General features: G+C 49.7%; 1 protein-coding gene across 1 annotated transcript in view; it reads left to right on the forward strand.

The window, feature by feature from the left end:
- The window catches only part of RECK (reversion inducing cysteine rich protein with kazal motifs), a 226,512-nt gene that overhangs the window by 117,801 nt on the left and 87,577 nt on the right, over window positions 1-21,134 (forward strand). The window contains exon 5 of the mRNA XM_068121103.2: window positions 8,257-8,342. Within this exon, the coding sequence (XP_067977204.2) occupies window positions 8,257-8,342 (86 nt within the window). The remainder of the gene's footprint in view (window positions 1-8,256; window positions 8,343-21,134) is intronic.

Here is a 21,134-nt window from a genome sequence, read left to right on the forward strand (position 1 = left end):
AAAAACGTTGTGGACTGATTATGACAACAAGGTGGATGAGTTGGTTAGGTGACAAGAACAAGCCGATTCGATTTTGGTTCAGGTCCGAATCCAGATCCGGCCTTTCAGTGGGATACAAAACATAAACTGTTCAGCCTGGCGGAAGTATGCGCTCTACCGAGTGTCTTTCCAGTTTAAAATATAACTTAAACAGTCACATTATATAACCAGTCACACATGACCAATCAAGACAGCCATGTCATGTTGAGTAAATCAGAAAACCTTTATTTAATCATTCAGAATCAGAAGTTTTTTTTATCAGTTTAAATTGCTACTTCTATTTTAATCGTACTTAACGTGACTCATCATTATTATTAAAAGGGATTTTTTTTTTTTTTTTTGTATACAAGATCGAGGCTCATGTAAGAGCTAACATTAATCGCAAAAAGACAAGCTGACACATAAAACATAAGATAAAGGGAGCGGGAGACAAGATGGGGGAGATAGGGAAGCACACAAGTTCAACATTTGAGAGCAGGGACATCGGGAGATCTGTGGGAGGGAGATGGTTTGGGGAGGGAGGCGTAGGAAGGGGGGTGGGGGGGGGGGGGGGGTTGTGTTGGAAGAGGTATAAAATACATGGACACTGCTCGGACTTCCAGGAAAGAAGTCGGAATTTCAAAAAAGTGGATCTGGGGTGAATTAACGGGGGTAGAACAGGTCAAGGTTTTGGTTGGGGTAGGATTTCTCATGCATAAGGGATGGTGGTGAACAGCTGTTTTAAAGACCTGGAGGGAGGAGTGGGATTGAAGAGAGTGGGGGAATTTGTTCCAGAGGCGGGAGAAAAGAGGAATGAAACAGTGAAGGTGAGCAGAGAGTCTTGATTTTGGCAGTTTAACCATAAGAGGGTTGCTGGCAGATCTTGTGCGACCTGTAGGAATATTTGGGAGACAGAGCAGAGATAGAGCTGGGGTAGCAAGGCCGGAGAGGAATCGGTAGAAGACAGAAAGACCACCAACCTGCCTACGGTGAGTGAGTGAAAGGCCCTCACAATCAGCTTCATTGTGGGAGATTCCAATGATTCTGAAAGCATTGATTTCAACAGCGTGAAGCCGAGCCAGGTGTGAGGCAGGAGCACCGGCCCAGAGGGGAGAAGAGTATTCCATTGAGCTGCGGATGAAATCCTTGTATGTGGTGAGGAGCTCAGGTGTGCCAGGGAAGGACTTCACACGATGGAGGATGCCGAGTCGGCGACTGGCTTTGGAGGCCAGCTTGAAATGTGGTTTTCCCAGGAAAGATCATGGCAGATAGTGAGACCCAAAAGCTTGAGTGACAGAACTTCTTGGAGAGGATTGTTCAGAAAGTAGATGGGAGGGTTTTCCAGACAATCATTTCGGAGAGACATAGTGCGAGTGTGAAGTATATCTGGTCTTATTTGAACAGTTATCACAACATGCTTCTTTGATGAAATATTGTATTTGCTTTATCATCAAATTGTGGCGGACACGAAAGCACTGACGTGGTGACATCACCCCGCACACCAAGTGGGGGTGGGCCACGCTGGGGAGAGAGGCGTGGCCTCAGGATATACACGGGGTGCGCAGCCCCGAGCAGCTCAGTGCTGCAGTTTGAGTGCTTTGAAAAAAGACTCTTTTGTATGAACCGCGTTGTCCGCTTGCTCCTTTCGTAAGCCTTAGCGCGCGCAGCAAGCGCTTCATTTGGTGACCTCGACGTTGGATATGCCGTAGCGATCCTTCCGAACACGACGCCATTGCAATGGCAAACAACGCGATGTCGGTCAAACTTCCCGAATTTTGGGAGGCCCAGGCCGAAGTTTGGTTCGTCCAAGCTGAAGCCCAGTTTCAGCTTTGGCGCATCACCAGCGACGACATGCGCTACTGCCACGTCGTCGCCTCCCTCGGGCCCGGCACGGCCGCTCGAGTTGTGTCCGTCCTTCGCCACCCACCGGACGGCCACAAGTACGAGGCGCTCAAGCGGCTACTCCTAGCCACGTTCGGCCTCACGGAGGACGTACGGGCCGACCACCTCCTGGATCTCCCCGAGCTCGGCGACACGCGCCCGTCGGTCCGAATGGACCATATGCTGTCGCTGTTGGGCGACGAAGCCCCTGGTTCTCTATTCCGGGCGCTTTTCCGTCGCCAACTACCAGCACAGGTATGCCTCGCGTTGGCCGGGACCGTGATAACGGAACCCCGAGCACTGGCCGCCGAGGCAGACAGGTACTTCGCGGCTTCGGACACGCGGGCGAGAGTCGGTGCGACCGTCGCGGATCTCGAGGCTGATGCTGCTGCACACCTCGTGGATCCCGAGGCTGATGCCGATGCACACCTCGTGGCCGCCGCCACACCCCGCCCATCACCGCGGAGAAAACCGCCACCGTGGGGAAAACCGCCGGCTCCACCAGCCTGGCGGAGCCAGCCGCGCTCCTCCAGCTCCACCACCTGGTGCCGGTTCCACGCCAGGTTCGGCCACGAGGCTCGACAGTGTCATCCACCGTGCTCCTTCGACAGGTCGGGAAACGCCCGGGCCGGCGCTCGATAGTGGCAATGAGCGCCGGCCGTTCGAACAGCCTACTGTTCATAACGGACACCTTATCTGGGCGCCGTTACTTGTGCGACACGGGAGCGCAGGTGAGTGTCGTTCCTGCCGATACGTCGGACAAGCACACCGCGTGCGGGGGCCCCGCGCTGCTTGCCGCGAACGGGACGCCCATCCATACGTACGGAAAACGCTGCCTCTCTCTGCGGTTCGGAGGGCAGGTTTTCCGACGGTCGTTCGTCACCGCCGACGTGCCCATGGCATTGCTTGGCGCGGACTTCCTGTGCGCAAATGGGCTCCTGGTCGACGTAAAGCACAGACGTCTTGTCCAGGCCGAGACGTTCAGCTCGCTCGCTTGTGCGCTGCCCAGCTCGTCGAGCAGCTCACTGAGCGGCTCACCGAGCGGCTTGCCAAGTGGCTTGCCGAACGGTTCGGTTCCGGCCACGTTGATCTGTACGCTTCCGGCAGCGGACGAATTCACCCGCCTCCTCGCCAGCTTCCCGGCCCTCACGCTTGCCCACCTTCTTGGCGGGGGCCGTCAAGCACGGGGTGGCCCATCACATCCCCACCGTCGGGCCACCGGTCTACGCCCGGGCATGCCGCCTCGAGCCGACGAAGCTAGCGGTAGCAAAAGCGGAGTTCGCTGCCCTGGAGCGACTCGGCATCGTTCGGCGCTCGGAGAGTGCTTGGGCATCGCCGCTGCACATCGTGCCGAAGCCCGGCGGGGGATGGCGACCGTGCGGCGACTATCGCCGTCTCAATGACGCCACCACCCCCGACCGCTACCCCGTCCCCCACATTCAGGACATTTCCGCCCGTTTGGCGGGCATGTCCTTCTTCTCGAAGGTGGACCTCATACGCGGCTACCATCAGGTCTCCGTCAGGCCGGAGGACATCCCAAAGACGGCGGTCATCACGCCATTCGGACTCTTCGAATTCCTGCGGATGCCCTTCGGTTTGAAGAATGCGGCTCAGGCGTTCCAGCGGCTGATGGACAGCGTCCTGCGCGACTTGGATTTTGTATACATCTACCTGGACGATATCCTCATCGCCAGCGCGTCCCGCAAAGAGCACCTACACCACCTCCGCATGCTCTTCGAACGCCTGGGCCAGCATGGCCTAATTGTGAACCCCGCAAAGTGCCGGTTCGGCGTCGCCAAAATCGATTTTTTGGGGCACCGCGTCACCAGGCACGGAGCCGTCCCCCTGCCGGCCAAGGTGGAGGCGGTGAAGGGGTTTCCGCGCCCCCGCCAGATCAGGGGGCTGCAGGAGTTCCTGGGCATGGTGAACTTTTACCATCGGTTCCTGCCCCGTATCGCCCAGCTCCTGCGCCCCCTGCATGAAGCTCTCCGAGGTAAGCCGGGCAAAGGTGACGTTACCTGGACCGAGCAGATGGACGCGGCGTTCACGGGTGCGAAGCTCGCCTAGGCTAACGCCACCATGCTCGCGCACCCGGTGCCCGATGCACCGATCGCCCTCACCACCGACGCCTCGGACTACGCGGTGGGCACGGTGCATGAGCAATGGGTGCGTGGAGCTTGGCAACCGCTGGCGTTCTTTAGCCGGCAGCTTCGCCCGCCCGAACGCCGTTACAGTACCTTCGACCGCCAGTTGCTCGGGCTTCACTTGGCGGTCAGGCACCTCCGCCATCTGCTCGAGGGCCGTGCGTTCACGGCCTTCGTCGACCACAAGCCGCTGGTCTTCGCGATGGGCAAGGTCACCGAGCCGTGGTCGGCCCGGCAGCAGCGTCACCTCTCGGCCGTGTCCGGGTACACGACGGACATCCGGCACGTCGTGGGGAAGGACAACCTGGTGGCGGATTGCCTTTCCCGGGCCGTCGCCCACGCAGTCCACCTCGGCATTGACTATGCCCGGATGGCAGCGGACCAGGCCGCTGACCCCGACGTCCAGGCCTTGCGGACCGCCGTCACGGGCCTCCGCGTCACCGAGGTGCCGTTCGACGGCGCGGGCGCGGCCCTCTTGTGCGACGTCTCCCTCGGGCGGCCTCGCCCCATTGTGCCCGCGGGCTGGCAGTGCCAGGTGTTTGACGCCATCCACGGCCTGTCCCACCCGGGCACGAGGGCCTCCCAGAGGTTGATCGCCGACAAATTCGTATGGCATGGCCTCCGGAAGGCCGTCCGCGGCTGGGCCAGGACGTGCCTCACGTGCCAGCGCGCCAAGGTGCACCGGCACACCCAGGCGGAAACCCCTTCACCGCCTCCATCTTGGCCGGCAGGGGGACGGCTCCATGCCTGGTGACGCGGTGCCCCAAAAAATCGATTTTGGCGACGCTGAACCGGCACTTTGCGGGGTTCACAATTAGGCCATGCTGGCCCAGGCGTTCGAAGAGCATTGGCCCCGTTTACGGTGCCGGAACGCCGGTTTGACCACGTCCATGTGGACCTGGTGGGACCTCTGCCCCCCTCGCGGGGTTTCACCCACGTCCTCACCATGGTGGACCGCACCACCCTGTGGCCGGAGGCCGTGCCCTTGGCGTCGACGACGGCGGCGGACGTCGCGCAGGCGTTCATCACCACCTGGGTCGCCTGGTTCGGTGCCCCCTCAGACATCTCGTCCGACCGCGGCCCCCAGTTCACCTCGGAGCTCTGGGGGGCGGTCGCGCGGGGGCTCGGGGTCCGGCTGCACCGAACCACGGCCTACCACCCCCAGGCTAACGGCCTGTGCGAGCGATTCCACCGCTCATTGAAGGCCGTGCTCCGGGCCACCCTCCGCGACGGCGGCTGGGTCGACAGGCTCCCCTGGGTCCTGCTGGGCCTCCGGACGGCACCCAAGGATGACCTGCACGCATCCGCGGCGGAGTTGGTCTTCGGGCAACCGCTGCGGGTGCCGGGCGAGTTCCTCCCCGACTCCACGGCACCATGGCACAGCAGCGCTCCGCTCTGCAGGAGACCGCCCAGAGGTTCGCCCCGGTGCCAACGGCACGCCACGGGCACCCACCGACGCACGTCGCCCCGGAGCTTCGCATGGCGGAGTACGTCTTCGTCCGCCACGATGCCCACCGGACACCACTGCGGCCCCCGTACGACGGGCCTTTCCGCGTGCTGGAGACCGGGGTGAAGCACTTCACCCTGGACATCGGCGGTACTCCTGACCGCGTTTCTGTGGACCATCCACCGCCAGTGGCCCGACCCCCGCGTCGGGGCCGCCCCCCTGCGGGCGGACCCCCGGCACCGCCCAGCCCCGCCGCCACGCCGCCCCCCGGTCCTGCACCCATCCCAGGGGCAGTCGGAGGCATCCCAGATGGCATCCCTGCATCCCGGACGCCGCCAGTCGCCAGGGGGCGCTTCGGCCGGGTCATCCGTTTGCCCCGCAAACTGACCCTTCAGGTGCGCGGGGATTCTGGGGGGGCGTGTGTGGCGGACACGAAAGCACTGATGTGGTGACATCACCCCGCACACCAAGTGGGGGTGGGCCACGCCGGGGAGAGAGGCGTGGCCTCAGGATATACACGGGGCGCGCAGCCCTGAGCAGCTCAGTGCTGCAGTTTGAGTGCTTTGAATAAAGACTCTTTTGTATGAACTGCGTTGTCCGCTTGCTCCTTTCGTAAGCCTTAGTGCGCGCAGCAAGCGCTTCAAAATAACCTTTTATTTAATCACTGTTATTTTGTGAACATCACTTGTTATGGAGCCACGTGGAAATTTTTTTATATTTGGTCGAATTATGAGAGCACTAGTATAAAAGCCCGTCAAAAATGACGGGTTGGCACAGTTTATTTGACGGCGCAGCCTCGTGAGCATGCCGACGGCTGAAGCCTCGGCCTAATGTCAGTCGTGCTTATGTCTTTATTTATTAGGTATCCTATATAGTGGGGCGGCTTAGCCCAAATATTCAAAAGAATTGTGCATTTTGTGATACAAGCACCAAATTTGGCACACTAGTAGACTATCATATTATGAAAAGATCTGGATATTGGGCCATCTCAGATTCAGAGATTTGATTTTTGCAAGATTTGCAGATTTTGCAAGCTGAGATTGCAACGCCATGGACGGCCGACTCCTTCCTACGAGCTGCCCACGTCACCCGCACAAGAAGAGCTCATCAAATCACTGCAGCGGCACTGCACATCCTGCAACACCGTGCGTATGAACGCCACTGTATGACATATGCTGATGATGCAGAAGACCTGCCTGAGTTCGAAGACCGGTGTCACCAGAGAGGAGAAGACATTCCCAACTTTCAGTACTGGGCAACTGTGCTGGAACTAGAGATGTTGGTACTGGTCTACGTGCGTTCTCTGCGGCAGGCTTCATTCACGACGTACCTTGATGCCCTGACGGAACTGGTCCCATGGTTCCATGCCTTAGACCACACACACTATGCCAGGTGGGTCCCTGTTCACCTGAGGGACACGGTTGCACTCCCAATGAAGCACCCAGATGTAGCCAGAGAATTCAGGGCTGGCAACTTCACTGTACAGAAGACGAAGAAGGTGTTCTCTTCGATCCCAATCGAATCGAAATCTTGCAAAAATCAAATCTCTGAATCTGAGATGGCCCAATATCCAGATCTTTTCATAATATGATAGTCTACTAGTGTACCAAATTTGGTGCTTGTATCACAAAATGCACAACAGGTTTGCTATGCTGCTACACTAATAGATGCAAATGAACACTCATTTTATTCTGTGTGCGTTGCACATCATGTGCAGCGAATTTCACCTCCCTGTGCCTTGTATTTGTTATTTTAAAAAAACAAAACGCTACAGTATACCGCCCTTGAGGCTCGGTTTGCACGCCACCATCTACAATTCCAATAGATGAGACATAATTGCTCTTTTCTGGACAATGTTTTTCGAGTTTGTTTTATCCCCAAAAATAGACCTTAGTGAACACACATTCACGTTAAAAGATTGACCTTTAAAACCTACCCTTACGAAGAGAGATAGACCTCTGTACAAACACACAAACTGACATCGTGTTTTATATTGTAGATAATGTATTGTGTATCAGGAGTTCGCGGTGTGTACATTTTCCCATATCACTCTGCAGTCTTGTGCTAAAAGCAATCTCCAGATTTTGTGCCTTTCAGCAAGGGCTGCGTAGCAGGTCCAGCGATGAATCGTCGCTCTCTGTGTTTCAACCACTCCGATGACTTATCCTTTCATTACGCGTCATTATGGCCTCTGCTTAAGTGCCGAATGCAGGAAGAACTTCACGTTTCTCATGCGTACGTGCATAGAAACACCCGACACATCGAGTGATGTGGGACCTCGATGGCAGTTCCACCAATATCATGTGACTCTGGCACAGCTTCTCCTTACCACGTTAAATTACGTGGTAAGGAGAAGCTGTCCACGATATCATTTCCTGTAGTGCAAAGCTTTACGCTGACACATCCTTCATCATTTCCCCTCATCCTGCCTGGCAAGCTGCACACTTGCAAACTGCACAAAAATGCTGCTCCTTATGCTTTCGTTTTCACGAAGACGATCACAATGCATAGCAGGAAATGGTATGGCCAATGCTATTTTCCTGCAATTCATTATTGTTTGTCCTTGTCAGTTTCCTCAAAGGTCATTGTTTCAACCCTCAATTTCCTTTGCTGGATCCTGGTTCATTTGTTCTCAGTGCACCTGATATTGTTTTTGTGCAGAATGGTTATTTGACTTGCTTTGCTTACCTATTCTCTCGTGAGCTACCATTGAATTATCTTATTCCTTCCCAACATGCTTTTTCGCCCTCCATGTTTTCTTGTCAGGTGTGTCACGGAGGCCACAAGGATGGGTGGGCTTGGGCTGCTGCGAACTTGCCATCACCAGTGATTGCCGCCTCATGTGCCGACAGGTAGCTGAGCTATTCTTATTGGTGTACCATATGTTGATTCACAGTAAATGTCTGGAAATGACTTTTTATTTTTCCTGGTTTGCTTCATAAAAAAATATTGATCTGACTCCATGGATCGGAGCCCAAAAACGTTAAGGGTTTTTTATTTTTCAATATAATAGGATATATAAAACGAAACAAAGATATTAATGTGCTATATATTTATATTCATATATGAGTTATTATGCGACTCCATACTGAGAGTGGAGAACCACCAGTAAGGTGTCCTATACAGCCATTGTTGCACCTTACCGGGAGCGAAAAGAACCGCCTGCCACACGGTACATGACCTCTCGTTTCCACCCACGACATGGAGTCGACCTGGATGCGGTTGGGAATAGTGAAATTACTATACCATATCTACCATATAAACACAATGTGTGTTTGTTTGTGCATGTATGTGTCTCTCCCCCTTCATAAGGGTAGGTTTGGAAGGCTTTGAGTAGTGATTTAGGGTGGATTTGAGTGGGAAGGGGGTTCATTGGCACTCTTTCAACACGACTGTGTCCACCGGTTAAAAGACCATGAAGACCCAAAATACCCTGAAGACCCAAAAGACTAAAAAGACCCTGAAGACCCAAAATACCCAAAATACTCCGAGGATCCAAAATTCCCTGAGGATCCAAAATACCCAAACAACCCAGAGAACCCAAAAGACCCCAAGGATGCAGAAGACCCCCAAGGACTATCAAGACCCAAAATACCCCGAAGACCCAAAAGACTGAAAAGACCCAGAAGACCCAATGGACCCCAAAGACCCAAAAGATCCCGAAGACCCAAAAGATCCCGAAGACCCAAAAGATCCTGAAGACCCAACAGACCCTGAAGACCCTGAAGACCCAAAAGACCCTGAAGACTGTTAAAGACCCAAAATACCCCAAAGACCCAAAATACCATAAAGACCCAAAATATCCAAAAACCCTAAAAGACCCCAAAGACCGTGAAAGACCACTAAACATCCAAAAGACCCCAAAGACCCAAAAGACCCTTAAAAGACCTTTAAACACCCAAAATAACCCAAATACCACAAAGACCCAAAAGACCCCAGAGACCATTAAATACCCTGAAAACCCAAAATACCCAAAAGACCCTGAAGACCCAAAATACCCCAAGGACTCTGAAGACCCAAAAGAAGAGTAGTTATGTCTCTTACATTGGAATTATAGATGGTGGCTGGCAAACTGAGCCTCATGGTCGGTGGACAGAAGCGGTATTTTTTAAATCACAATGAATGCAAGGCACAGGGAGGTGAAATTTGCTGCACGTGATGTGCAATGTGTGCAGAGTAAAACGAGTGTTCATTTACGTCTGTAGAATGTCTAATACATAAAGATGATAGAAGCACTGCTGACACCAGACCCAGACTTCGGCATGCTCACGCGGCTATGCCCTCAAAAACTGTCCCAATCCGTCATTTTTGACGGGCTTTATACTAGTAATATAGTAATATTCATATATATATATATATATATATATATATATATATATATATATATATATATATATATATATATATATATATATATATATACATACATATATATATATATTCACAAGTGGGGTATGCTTACACATTGTGTAAGCAATAACAGACCATGCTTTGCACATAGGTACATAATAAGTAGAAGCTTTATGATTATAGCCCAGCATCACCGACCTGCTGCTAGATATCAAATTAGGGTTATTTATTTATTTATTTTACAGACTCGTTTATGGTTTTTCCATATATTTTCATTGAGATTCTTATTTCCTTGACTCCATGGGAGGAGGTGAGGGAGGGGAAGGTAAGGGGAGGGATGGGGGGGCGGGGAGGGGAGGGGGGAGGGAGGGGAAAGGGCAGGGGGGGAATGGGGGGTGGAGAGGAGGGGAAGGGGGAAGGGGAGGGGAAGGGAGGCAGGAGAGGAAGGGGGTTCATATATATGCTGGTGGGTGAATGTGGCGTTCATCACGTTTCTGAGTTAAGTGTGTTGCCGATCAGGAAGAAGAAGAAGCCCAACTACCAAGTTCGTACACTTCCGGAATTGTTTGTTTTATTTGTATTCAAATGTTTGGTGATTGTTTTGTATTTATTTATGCGAATGTGTACTTGTATATAATTGTCATTAATTTAAAAAGGCTTCGGCACTATCGAGCGATTTTTTTTTTCTTAACTCCAAAAAAACGAACTTTTTTCTTTCAAAATTTTTTTTTTCCTCAAAAACACTCCCAGGCACTCACTGATGAACCTCTGAAAGTTTTATGAAGATCCGTTCAGCCATCTCTGAATAAAACGCGGACACAAAAACTGGATACGCACACACAGACCACTCGCGTTTATATATATGGATGAAATCCCACTTCATTGTGAAATGTTTTGGACTATTATGAGTACATGTTCAGAAGAACATGAACACTCACCCGTGTACAATGATCGTAAAAAAAACGAATTTGGTGCGAAGCAGGAAGAGTCTGTCATTGCTCAGTGAAAAGCACCAATCTGTAAGCATTATTCTGTCCATCACATCACACTCGAAGCAATCATAATGTCTCGAGTGAGAGCCTGAACACACCTTGGTCATTGAGAAGTCTCTCACGATATTAATCCCTAAAGCACTTCGTTACATCCTGACTTGCATCGAGAATCTACCGCGCTCTCGAAATTGCAGGCCTGCTTGAGGCTGCCCTTGTGAAGTTACATCATCATAGAGACAATCGGGAATCTGTTTTCCCTCCCCACTTTTCCAATTGTGCCTTATTATCTTCTAGCCGTGGGCCGGCCCGTTACTGATCTTTACAAGGTTACTTTTGTTTTTGGGGTTTTTTGCTGCAGGTTCTTTGCAGTCTTGGGAATTTCATGCAAGATTAAGATTCGTCCAAATTATTTTATAAGGACAATGTTGAAAATTCCATCGGAAGGATGTGCAGGCCTAATGACAGTGTTTCGCTCTGACATCATGTCCACTCCCTCTTTCCAAGTCCAATCCGAGTAATTTCACTGTCCGTGTGCCAACGTTCCTCATAATTGCATTTAAGCTCACCCCTTTGCAACCCAACTAAGCCTAAGTGATATTTCATAATAAAAGGATCTCGAGGTGTTTTCTTGAATCAGGCCTGTGAGGCCTGCCACGTGTCACACTTTCGGACAAAAATGTAATTTTCTTGAAATTCAAAATTATATTTTGTACCTCCTGAATTTGGTCCATGACCCATGGGAAATATTGTCCTGTGCAAATCTTTTTTCTGGATTGATCATACACGTTGGGCGACTGTGTTGGCCTTCCATCCTTGTGCGCAGACGACTTATTAGGTCAATGATATGGAGGAGCAGTAAAACACGTTAAACATTTTTGACCTTTCTTCTTTATTATTTCCCCCTCTTCTATCTTTATTTGTTTTCGAATTGAGTTTCATTTCTACTTTGGCTTCATTTATGTTTTCCAGGAAAATATTTTTTGGAGTTTTCAGCAGTTTTACATTTATGGTGTCCCAGGCTTTAAGTCATGGTTATTTTATTTCCCACAGTATTTATCTTTCCTTTTCTTTTTTCTAGTTTTTGCCTTCAAGGCAGAAGTAATGCTGTGTCGGGCTGATGTCAATGGAAAATCCATCTATTTATTGCTCGCTGCTCCTTTTGTGCCGTTGCCCATGGTCAAGGCCCATAGAGATCTCTTTGTCTGTCTTTAAAAATAACTTCATGCTCATAAAAGACTTCAACTATACAGTACATGAGCATGCACACACACACACACACACACACACGAAGAGACATATAACAAATCAACAATAGATCCCTTTGGTCTCAACATCAGATGGGAATGGGAAATAGGCCAAGCCGAAATTATTTCCCATCAAAGGTATTTGTGTTTGGCTGTGTTTGCTCCCGGTGATATTTTTTTAGCTGGGAAATGAACTCTTGATTTATTGCTGATGGGGATATTAATTCCAGAACGGTGCCACACAAAACTGGTTTGAAATTACCGTTTGTAAACCCACATAATCATTGCACACTGGAGCTGGTAGGATAGCCGACAGGTATGCTCACTCACCTTTGAGCTGCCCAGTGGGTTTGAATCTCAACCCAGCTATAAGCTGTCACTTTGGTGTTTCGCTGCAGGATGAGGGATCGATGTGTGTGCTGTCTCTCGGACTTGCGATAAACTGAGCATCCCGTCTTCCAGGCATTTTGTGGTGGACTTTAAAAATCCATGTTGTCCTTCGTGAAGAGTCGGCGAGCTTTCGCTGACATCCTGGCCAAATTCATAAATCCTGCTCTAACGTACAGGGGACACTGCTTCAGCGATGCAGTCTTGCTCCCCTCTCACAAACCGCCAAAGATGGGACTCACAGCCGGTGGGTGCTTCATGCAAAAGAAGAAGAAGCCCATTGCACACAGACCATTTTTTGTGGTGCTCCATGGTAGTTGTGACAAGTGGAATTCTCTTTGCCCGAAGTAGGTTTTTCTTTTGATTTGTCGTTAAGGTTCCATGACCATTCCTATTTACAAACTCAGCTCCTTTCAGGATCCATTTGGCTTTGTGTGCTTTACAATACAGAGATCATTGTTTTACCTGTATGTATGTGTGAAATTGTTTAACAAGGTAGGAAATATGGACATGAAACTTCTCGCTAAATGTCATATAATTGCGTAAATGATAATAATATATTTTTTATAACTAACCATGTGGAAGGTATGATCGGTGAGTACGCACCACATAAATTTGGCTAGTGTTGGTGCGCCAGCTTTAAGATTTGGGTTCTGTTTATTGTTGAACTCTGAACCAATGGGTTATGATGCTTTGATCCACAGGTTCAACTCCCTTATCCTGCACTGAGTTGTCTGTGGTTTCCTTTTGTCCTTATAATTCATGTCAAAAAAAAAAACAAGACCGATAGTCGAACAACAGTGTGGTCGGGCTTGGATCAGCTGTCCCCCTGTCATGTGACCAGATCCGCAGCTCTGATTGGTGACGTTTGTGATGGACATACATACATACGCTGGACGGAAAGACAACCCTCTGTTCCAGACGGCATTGCCCGACGAGTTACGCCGTAAGAATATGGCTGTCGAACGATGTAATGATGTCATCAATTTTTTTTTATCGACCAATTTATACCTACATCACGCTCATGAAATTTCATACTGATCGGATGAATCATCGATTTATGACGTCATAATAAAGGAACCTATGACATCATCATTAACATATGTTATTCCCTATGGGGAGTACTTTACAATGAGCCACCTTTCAAGTTTTTTTCCATGGAGTGGCTTCAGAGATATTGAGGTGCAAAGTTTTTCGGTGTTTCCAAGATGACGCCAGTACCACGTGACATATGACGTCATAATCATCATTACAAAATTCTACAGGAAGACGCACTCCAAGAGTGAAATTTTCTTGTCAATCAGACGAAGGGTTGCAGAGTAAACGAATTTTAAAGGGAATAAACCCGCAAAATTCAGGTGGAAGGGACATACATACATACATACATCGAGATCTTGGAGACGACGGCAGGGATTTTCGAAGCTGCACGTGTTCTCCACGTTTTCAAAGTTAAGGCCCCTGTCACACATAGGCGGATATTTTGGCGACTACTGGCGACTGCCGGCGATCAAGATTTTTCGGCGACTACTGGCGATTTGGGGCGGTCAAATATGGTCAGGCGGCAGTATGGCGACTGCAGGCGGCCACATTGCGACTGCATTGCGACGAAGCACTGACCTCGCCCCGAGTGGGATGGCGACTGTTGAAGATCGATGACGACTGCATTGCGGATGTACGGCGGCAGCGTGGCGACAGTCTGGCGGCTAGATTACGACTGATGGCGGATCGCGGCAACTGCATTGGGCCCGGATGGCGGTTTACTCCGACGTCCGCAAGACTGCAATAAGACCGCCGGCGATTGGAGACGATTCACACAACGCTCTTTGCTCGTAGACAGGGTACAGTTTTGTGTATTTGAAGCTGTAGTCATCATGCCTGCTAAACGTGGAAAGATGGGGAGGCCTGCCAAGGCTCACAGAGGGCTCACTTTATTCATTTCAATGATGTATGACATGAAGCATAAAGATGTTTGATGTACAATAAGAAAGTTAATAAAGATGTATCATTGTAATGTCATAATCAAACTTTTCTGCAGGGAGAGAGAATGGAAATAAAGTCCAACAAATTATTTCCACTGGTCCCAAGTCCCATAAATAAAGTTTCCAAAGGACCAAAGTCCCAAAAATAAAGTTCCCAAAAGTCCCAAGTCCAAACAATAAAGCCATATCCTTGTCGGCACCACAGGACCTCACTCCACGGAGACCCTCACACCATCCTGTCTTGCCATGGAATGGAGCCGGCAGGGGAGTTGTAGTAGGTCTTGAGGTAGTTCCTCTGGTCCTTGGCTACACGGGTGTGCACGTTCCCTCTAACCCCCCGTTCTTCCATGTCGGCCAGCTGCGTACCTTCCCTCCAGGAGCCTGGGATGACGTTGTGGTCATTGTCTTCATGGTCCATCACCTCGTTCTGCTGAGCTGGATAATGCAGACGCATAAGGTCGTGGAGACAAACGGTGGCCAGGATGATACTATCGATTGTCTCTGGTGTCTGGGCCATGGTTGTGAGTAGACAGCGGAACCGGTTGGATAGGATCCCAAAAGCGTTTTCCACGATGCGCCTTGCTCTAGACAAGCGGTAGTTGAAGATCCTTTCCTGGTGGTCCAAGTTCCTCCTGCCATATGGCTTCATAATCCAGGTCTTCAGCGCAAAGGCCTCATCGCCGATGATGAAGTACGGCATGTCTCGGGCATCATGAGGCAGAGGGTCTGGTTCTGGCAAGCCGATGGCGTGATCTTCAACAGCCAACTTCAGATCACACTGATTCCAGATCTGGGCATCTGATGACGATCCGTTCGCTCCCATGTTCACCCAGATGAACTGGTAGTTGGCATCAACCAGCCCCATCAGGATTATGGAGTAGAACTTCTTGTAGTTGAAAAAAACGGACCCAGACTTCTTCGGTGCTTTGATGCGGATGTGTTTGCCATCGAGTGCTCCTAGGGCATGGTGCATCTGCCACCTCAGTCCAAATTGCTCAGCTACTGTCTTCCACTCTTCTGGTGTAGAGGGAGTGTTGACGACCTCCTCCAGGTATTCATCGACGATGACCTGGTAGGCATCCCGTACAATGAGGGCGATGGTGTTGTGGGCCACTCGGAAGTTGTACTGCAGGGACATGTAGCTATCCCCTGACGCAAGGTACCTCAGGGTGATTGCCAGTCTCAGACCTGGTTCTATTGGTTCACGCCAAAATGTGAGCTGCTTGGCGATTCGAGGACCGAGACGCTCTAGCAGCTCGTCAAACAGGGCTGGCTCCATCCTGGTGAAGTTCTTGTAGCCCTGCACGTCTTCGCCCCTGAGCTCTACCATGAGCTGCTCATACTGCCCTAGAGCTGGTCGTCGCAGGAGCCACGGCCTCACCCAATGTCTTCTCTCCCTCCGTTGTCCTCTTTCTTGATGCTGCTCCTCAGCGTGAGCCAGCAGTAGGTCATTCGCAGCAATATCTTGGTCCAGTGCTGCCAAGTCATTCAGAAGGACCAGCTTCATCCTATGTTCATCATCCATGATAGATGTTGGTAGAGAGACCCTTGGTAGACCTTGACCATAGAACATACTGCAGTGAGCTGAAATATCCACCCCTATTTATACCTGGCCAGAAAATCGTGGTATGTCGTAATGCAGTCGCCAGGCAGTCGTATCTCTGTCGCCAATGGCCGTAACTCGGCCGCCACTAGTCCTACTGCTGTCGTCGTCAGTCTCCCATAGCCGCAGGGGAGACGTGACAGTTCTTCTGTAGTCGATATGCAGCCGCAACAGTGTCGGCCCGTAGTCGGGAAGATGCCGCAGGAAGGCCGTATGGCATTCGCATCTCTGCCGTGCTAGCTGGTGGGGCGATGCTGGGGCGATTGCGGAAGACTATGAGCGACTGGGTTGTGGCTGCTTTACGGTCTTATTACGGATACCGCCGACAGCATGGCAGTTCCATCACGACAGCATGGCGGATTTTTTTTGAGGACGACTGAGTGCACCGTTTTTAAACATTAAAAAAAATATTTGGCCCCTTTGCGGCTCTTGTCGACTGCAGCAGACCTGGGGAGGATAACCACGACTACAGAAGACCATCCATTACGGTTTCATTACGATTGTCGGTGGGTGGTGGCGATTTTTTCAGTCCCCAGTAGTCGCCGACAAATCCGCCTATGTGTGACAGGGGCTTAAGTCATTGTTCACAATTGTATTTTGACGAAACTTCATTTATCTTTCGGTGTGTGAACCTACAGTGTAAGGTCCCCCCTTGTCCCTTGGAAGTTTCTCGGTGTTAATCTTTCATAAATTAATCGTTTCTGTTTGCCGCGCGTGTTGCGGCCTTGCCTCAGGCTTCCCCTGTCCCCCATCGAAGTTTGTTTCTTCTTTCACTGTTTTTGCTAGGTTTTTAAATTTCCCTTTCTCCCCCAAACTTCCCCGTACATCTACTCTTTGTCTAACGTTTGAACCCCTCCCCACCCCCCCAAAAAAAAAAACAAACAAAAAAAAAAACATTTATTTCCCATTCTCCACGTGTGAAGTTGGCCCAACGTGTGATTCTGCCCACGTGCGCTGTCTCACCCTGCCCCCATTATCTCCTTGCCTTCCACCTTTTGCACTGTTCACGTGACTCATGGTTGTCCCTCTCGGCTCCCTCTCCCCATTGGTAATTTTGTGAATATAAGATTGTTCTTCACGGTTCTGTTCAAATATGTTTAAACTTTCCCCTGCAGTGTTTTATTCAGTGGTATATTACAACACGCTGTTTTTCTTCCTATTTAAAAAGCTTTTTACAAATTTCCTCTCCAACTCATTCCATTTCAAAAAAATATTCAATCTCTTATACAGTCACGTGAAAAAGTAAGTACACCCCATGAAAAGTTTTGACTTTTTCAACATATTTCAACATACAGCTATTTGATCCTCATTTCAACAATATTGATAGATAAAGGTGATATAATATAACAAATATCATGATACATTTACATTTTGTCGTCCATTGTATAATTTAAATAAACATAAATGCAAATTTCGCATGTGGAAAAAGTAAGTACACTCCAACATTTATCACTACTTCAAATACCTAAAAATAGAATCAAGTGCACCAGCTCAGGTGCAAATGATTAGAACACCGTTAGAGAGGATCTTGGAGGGACCTGTCTTATTTAATCCTCAGACATTTAGTTTGGTTTCCTCTTTGTTGTTGAAGTGTGCGGCATCACCATGCCTAGATCAAAAGAGCTCTCTGATGCCTTCAGAAAGAAGGTTATAGATGCCTGCAAGTCTGGGAAGGGATTTTAAAGAGATCCCCAAACAATTTGAAATCAATCATTCGACTGTCCGAAAGCTCATCTACAAGTGGAGAAGATTCCAAACAACTGCCAACTTGTTCAGGCCAGGATTCCCCAACAAGTTCAGCCCGAGAGCAGACTGCAAGATGCTGAAAGAAGTCTCTAAGAACCCCCAGAATGTCATCACGGGACTTACAGGTAGCTCTTGCCACTGTTGATGTCAAAGTGCATGAGTCTATCATAAGAAAGAGGATGCACAAATTTGATCTACATGGGAGGTGTGCCAGGAGGAAACCTTTGCTGTCCAGAAAGAACATCAGGGCAAGGCTAAAGTTTGCCAATGAACACCGAGGCAAAGACCAGCACTTCTGGAACAATGTGCTCTGGACAGATGAGTCAAAGGTAGAGCTATTTGGCCACAGTACCAGAAGACATGTTTGGCGAAAACCAAAGACAGCATTTGACCACAAGAACCTGATACCAACTGTAAAGCATGGTGGTGGAAATATTATGGTTTGGGGCAGCTTTGCTGCATCAGGGCCTGGGCAGCTCACCATCATAGAATCCACTATGAATTCTTCATTGTACCAGAGGGTGCTTGAGGATAATGTGAGGCCATATGTCGGAAAGTTGAAGCTCAATCGAAGGTGGACCTTGCAACATGACAATGACCCTAAACATACCAGTAAATCCACCAAGGAATGGCTGAAAAGAAAGAAATGGACGGTTCTGGAATGGCCAAGTCAAAGCCCGGATCTAAAGTCAAAGCCCATCGAGATGTTGTGGGGGTTGGGAGGGGGCGGGGGGGGATTTGAAACGAGCTGTGCATGCAAGAAACCCCTCAAACATCGCACAGCTGAAAGAATTATGCATGGAGGAGTGGGCAAACATTTCTCCCAGTCGATGTCAGAGACTGGTAGACAGTTATAAGAAACGCCGACTTGAGGTTGTTTCTGCCAAAGGGGGCAATACCACCTATTAGAGCCAAGGGTGTACTTAATTTTTCCACATGCGAAATTTGCATTTATGTTTATTTAAATTATACAATGGACGACAAAATGTAAATGTTTCATGATATTTGTTATATTATATCACCTTTATCAATCAATATTGTTGAAATGAAGATCAAATAGTTTTATGTTGAAATATTTTGAAAAAGTCAAAACGTTACATGGGGTGTACTTACTTTTTCACGTGACTGTAACTCTAAATCACTACATGCTCTAAATTCTCATTCATTCCACCCCTCCTCCATCGTTCTTAAAGGGATTGCTAACTTGAAAATCACAATAAACCCAAATTGTTACAAATGTTCGTCTTTCATCAATCATCCACTTTCTAAACTCCCCCCTTGCCCCTCCCCTCCAAATCTCCCCCCTTGCCCCTCCCCTCCAAATCTCCCCCCTTTCCCCTCCCCTCCTAAACTCCCCCCTTGCTCCTCCCCTACTAAACTACCCCCTTGCCCCTCCCCTCCCAAACTCCCCCCTTGCCCCTCCCATTCAAACCCCTCAACCCCTCCCCTTCTAATCTCCCCCCCCAACCATCCCTCCCAAATTCTCCCCCCTCCCACCTCCTCCTCAAAGCTGCCTCCTCCCCGCTTCGTCTCCCTTCCATCTCATACCTCCACCTCCCAAACCTTCTACTTTCCGCTGCCCCCCCCCCCCTCAAACAACCCCTCACTGTGCCTCATCCCACCACCATCAAACCTTTCGTACTCCTCATCCTTCCCTCTCTTGTAACTCTTCTGTAATCTCTGACACACTATCAACTGCTCTCCCTACATCCCCCTCTTCTCCTTCATCTGACCCTACCCATCCCCTCCCCTGTCCTGCACCCGATGCTCCCCCTCTCTCGGCATTAACGGTATGGACCTCAAACATCCGGGGCCTTCGCTCAAACCTGATTGATCTCTCCATTCAGGTTGCTTCTGACAATCCAGACTTGATCTCTTTAACAGAAACTTTCCTTCTATGTCTCTGATTCCTTAATATCTCTTCCTGGTTACTCCCTCCTCCGGTATGATAGACCTGAGCCTCGTCCTGGTGGTGGGGTGGCTATCTTTATCAAAAACTCTCTTTCTCACTCTCCTTGCACTGCCCTCTCTCCACCCCACCCCCAGGAGTACCTCTGGCTGCGGCTTCCTCTCCACTCCCACCTTTTGTTCATATGTGTTCTGTACCGTCCTCCAAACAATGATGACTCCATTTACATTTTGCTGTCTGACAACATGGACCAACTGCTATCAACTCATCCACACTCTCTCTTCCTCATATGTGGTGACTTCAACTGTCATCATGCCATCTGGCTGGGTGTGGGTTCCTCTCTCACCAGCCATGGCACCTCAGCAAGGGGCTTCTGCGACTCATTGGGACTGACACAATCTGTCAATTTCCCGACCCGGATCTCAGTCAATGGAGTATCTTCTCTTCCAGACTTGGTTATGACAAACTTCCCTGCAAATGTCTGCTGCTCTTCTTCTGCTCCAATCGGTTCTTCTGATCATGTGCTTGTTAAAGTGGACATCTCTCTGGCCATTCTCAGAGAGCCTCTTCAGCACCGACGAGTCTGGCATTTCACTCAGGCTGACTGGCACGGTCTGCAAGCAGCCATCTATCATCTGGACTGGTCTCCCCTCTCTACTGCCTCTGACATCAATTCTTCCTGGGAATTCTTCCAAAGCAAACTGCTCTCTCTCTCATGCACAGATTTATCCCATCTCGTCTTCAGTTGTCTTACCCTTCCTCCCGTCCATGGTACACTGAATCTTCTGGTGAGGCAGTTGCCCTGAAACAACTTGCCTTTGCCTCTTGGAAGGCAAATCCAACTGAAGGCAATCTCAGTTCCTTCCACCAAGCTCGGAACAAGTTTGTGTCTACCCTCAGGAGTGCCAGGAAGCACTATCTCTGCCAAGGCTCTTTCACTCCCTCTCTCTGTTCTTTTCACCCTCTCTTTTGATCAAGGTCATCTGCCAGCATCTTGGAAATCAGCAAACATTACTGCTTTACACAAAAAAGGTGCAAAAACTGATCCTTGCAACTACAGACCAATCAGCCTGCTCCCAATTATCAGCAAAGTCATGGAATCCATCATTGCTTCGGATATCAAATCCTTCCTCTTCTCCAATGGCTTGATCTCTGATCATCAATTTGGATTCAGACCAGGCCATTCTACTCTGGACATGCTGCTTCTGCTGTCTCAACAATGGATGGAGGTCCTCATTGCCAAACAGGAAATCAGAGCTGTCTCCCTTGACATATCACGTGCCTTCAATACGGTGTGGCACCCAGCTCTGCTCACCAAACTCTCCTCCTATGGTATCCATGGAAATCTCCACTCAAGGCTTGCGGACTTCCTCTCTGGTTGTAGGCAATGTGTGGCCCTGAATGGATTTCTCTCATCTCCCCTTCCTGTTCTGA

The sequence above is a fragment of the Myxine glutinosa genome, chromosome 6 (assembly GCF_964187855.1).
Source record: "Myxine glutinosa chromosome 6, kmMyxGlut1.1, whole genome shotgun sequence".
NCBI lineage: Eukaryota > Metazoa > Chordata > Myxini > Myxiniformes > Myxinidae > Myxine > Myxine glutinosa.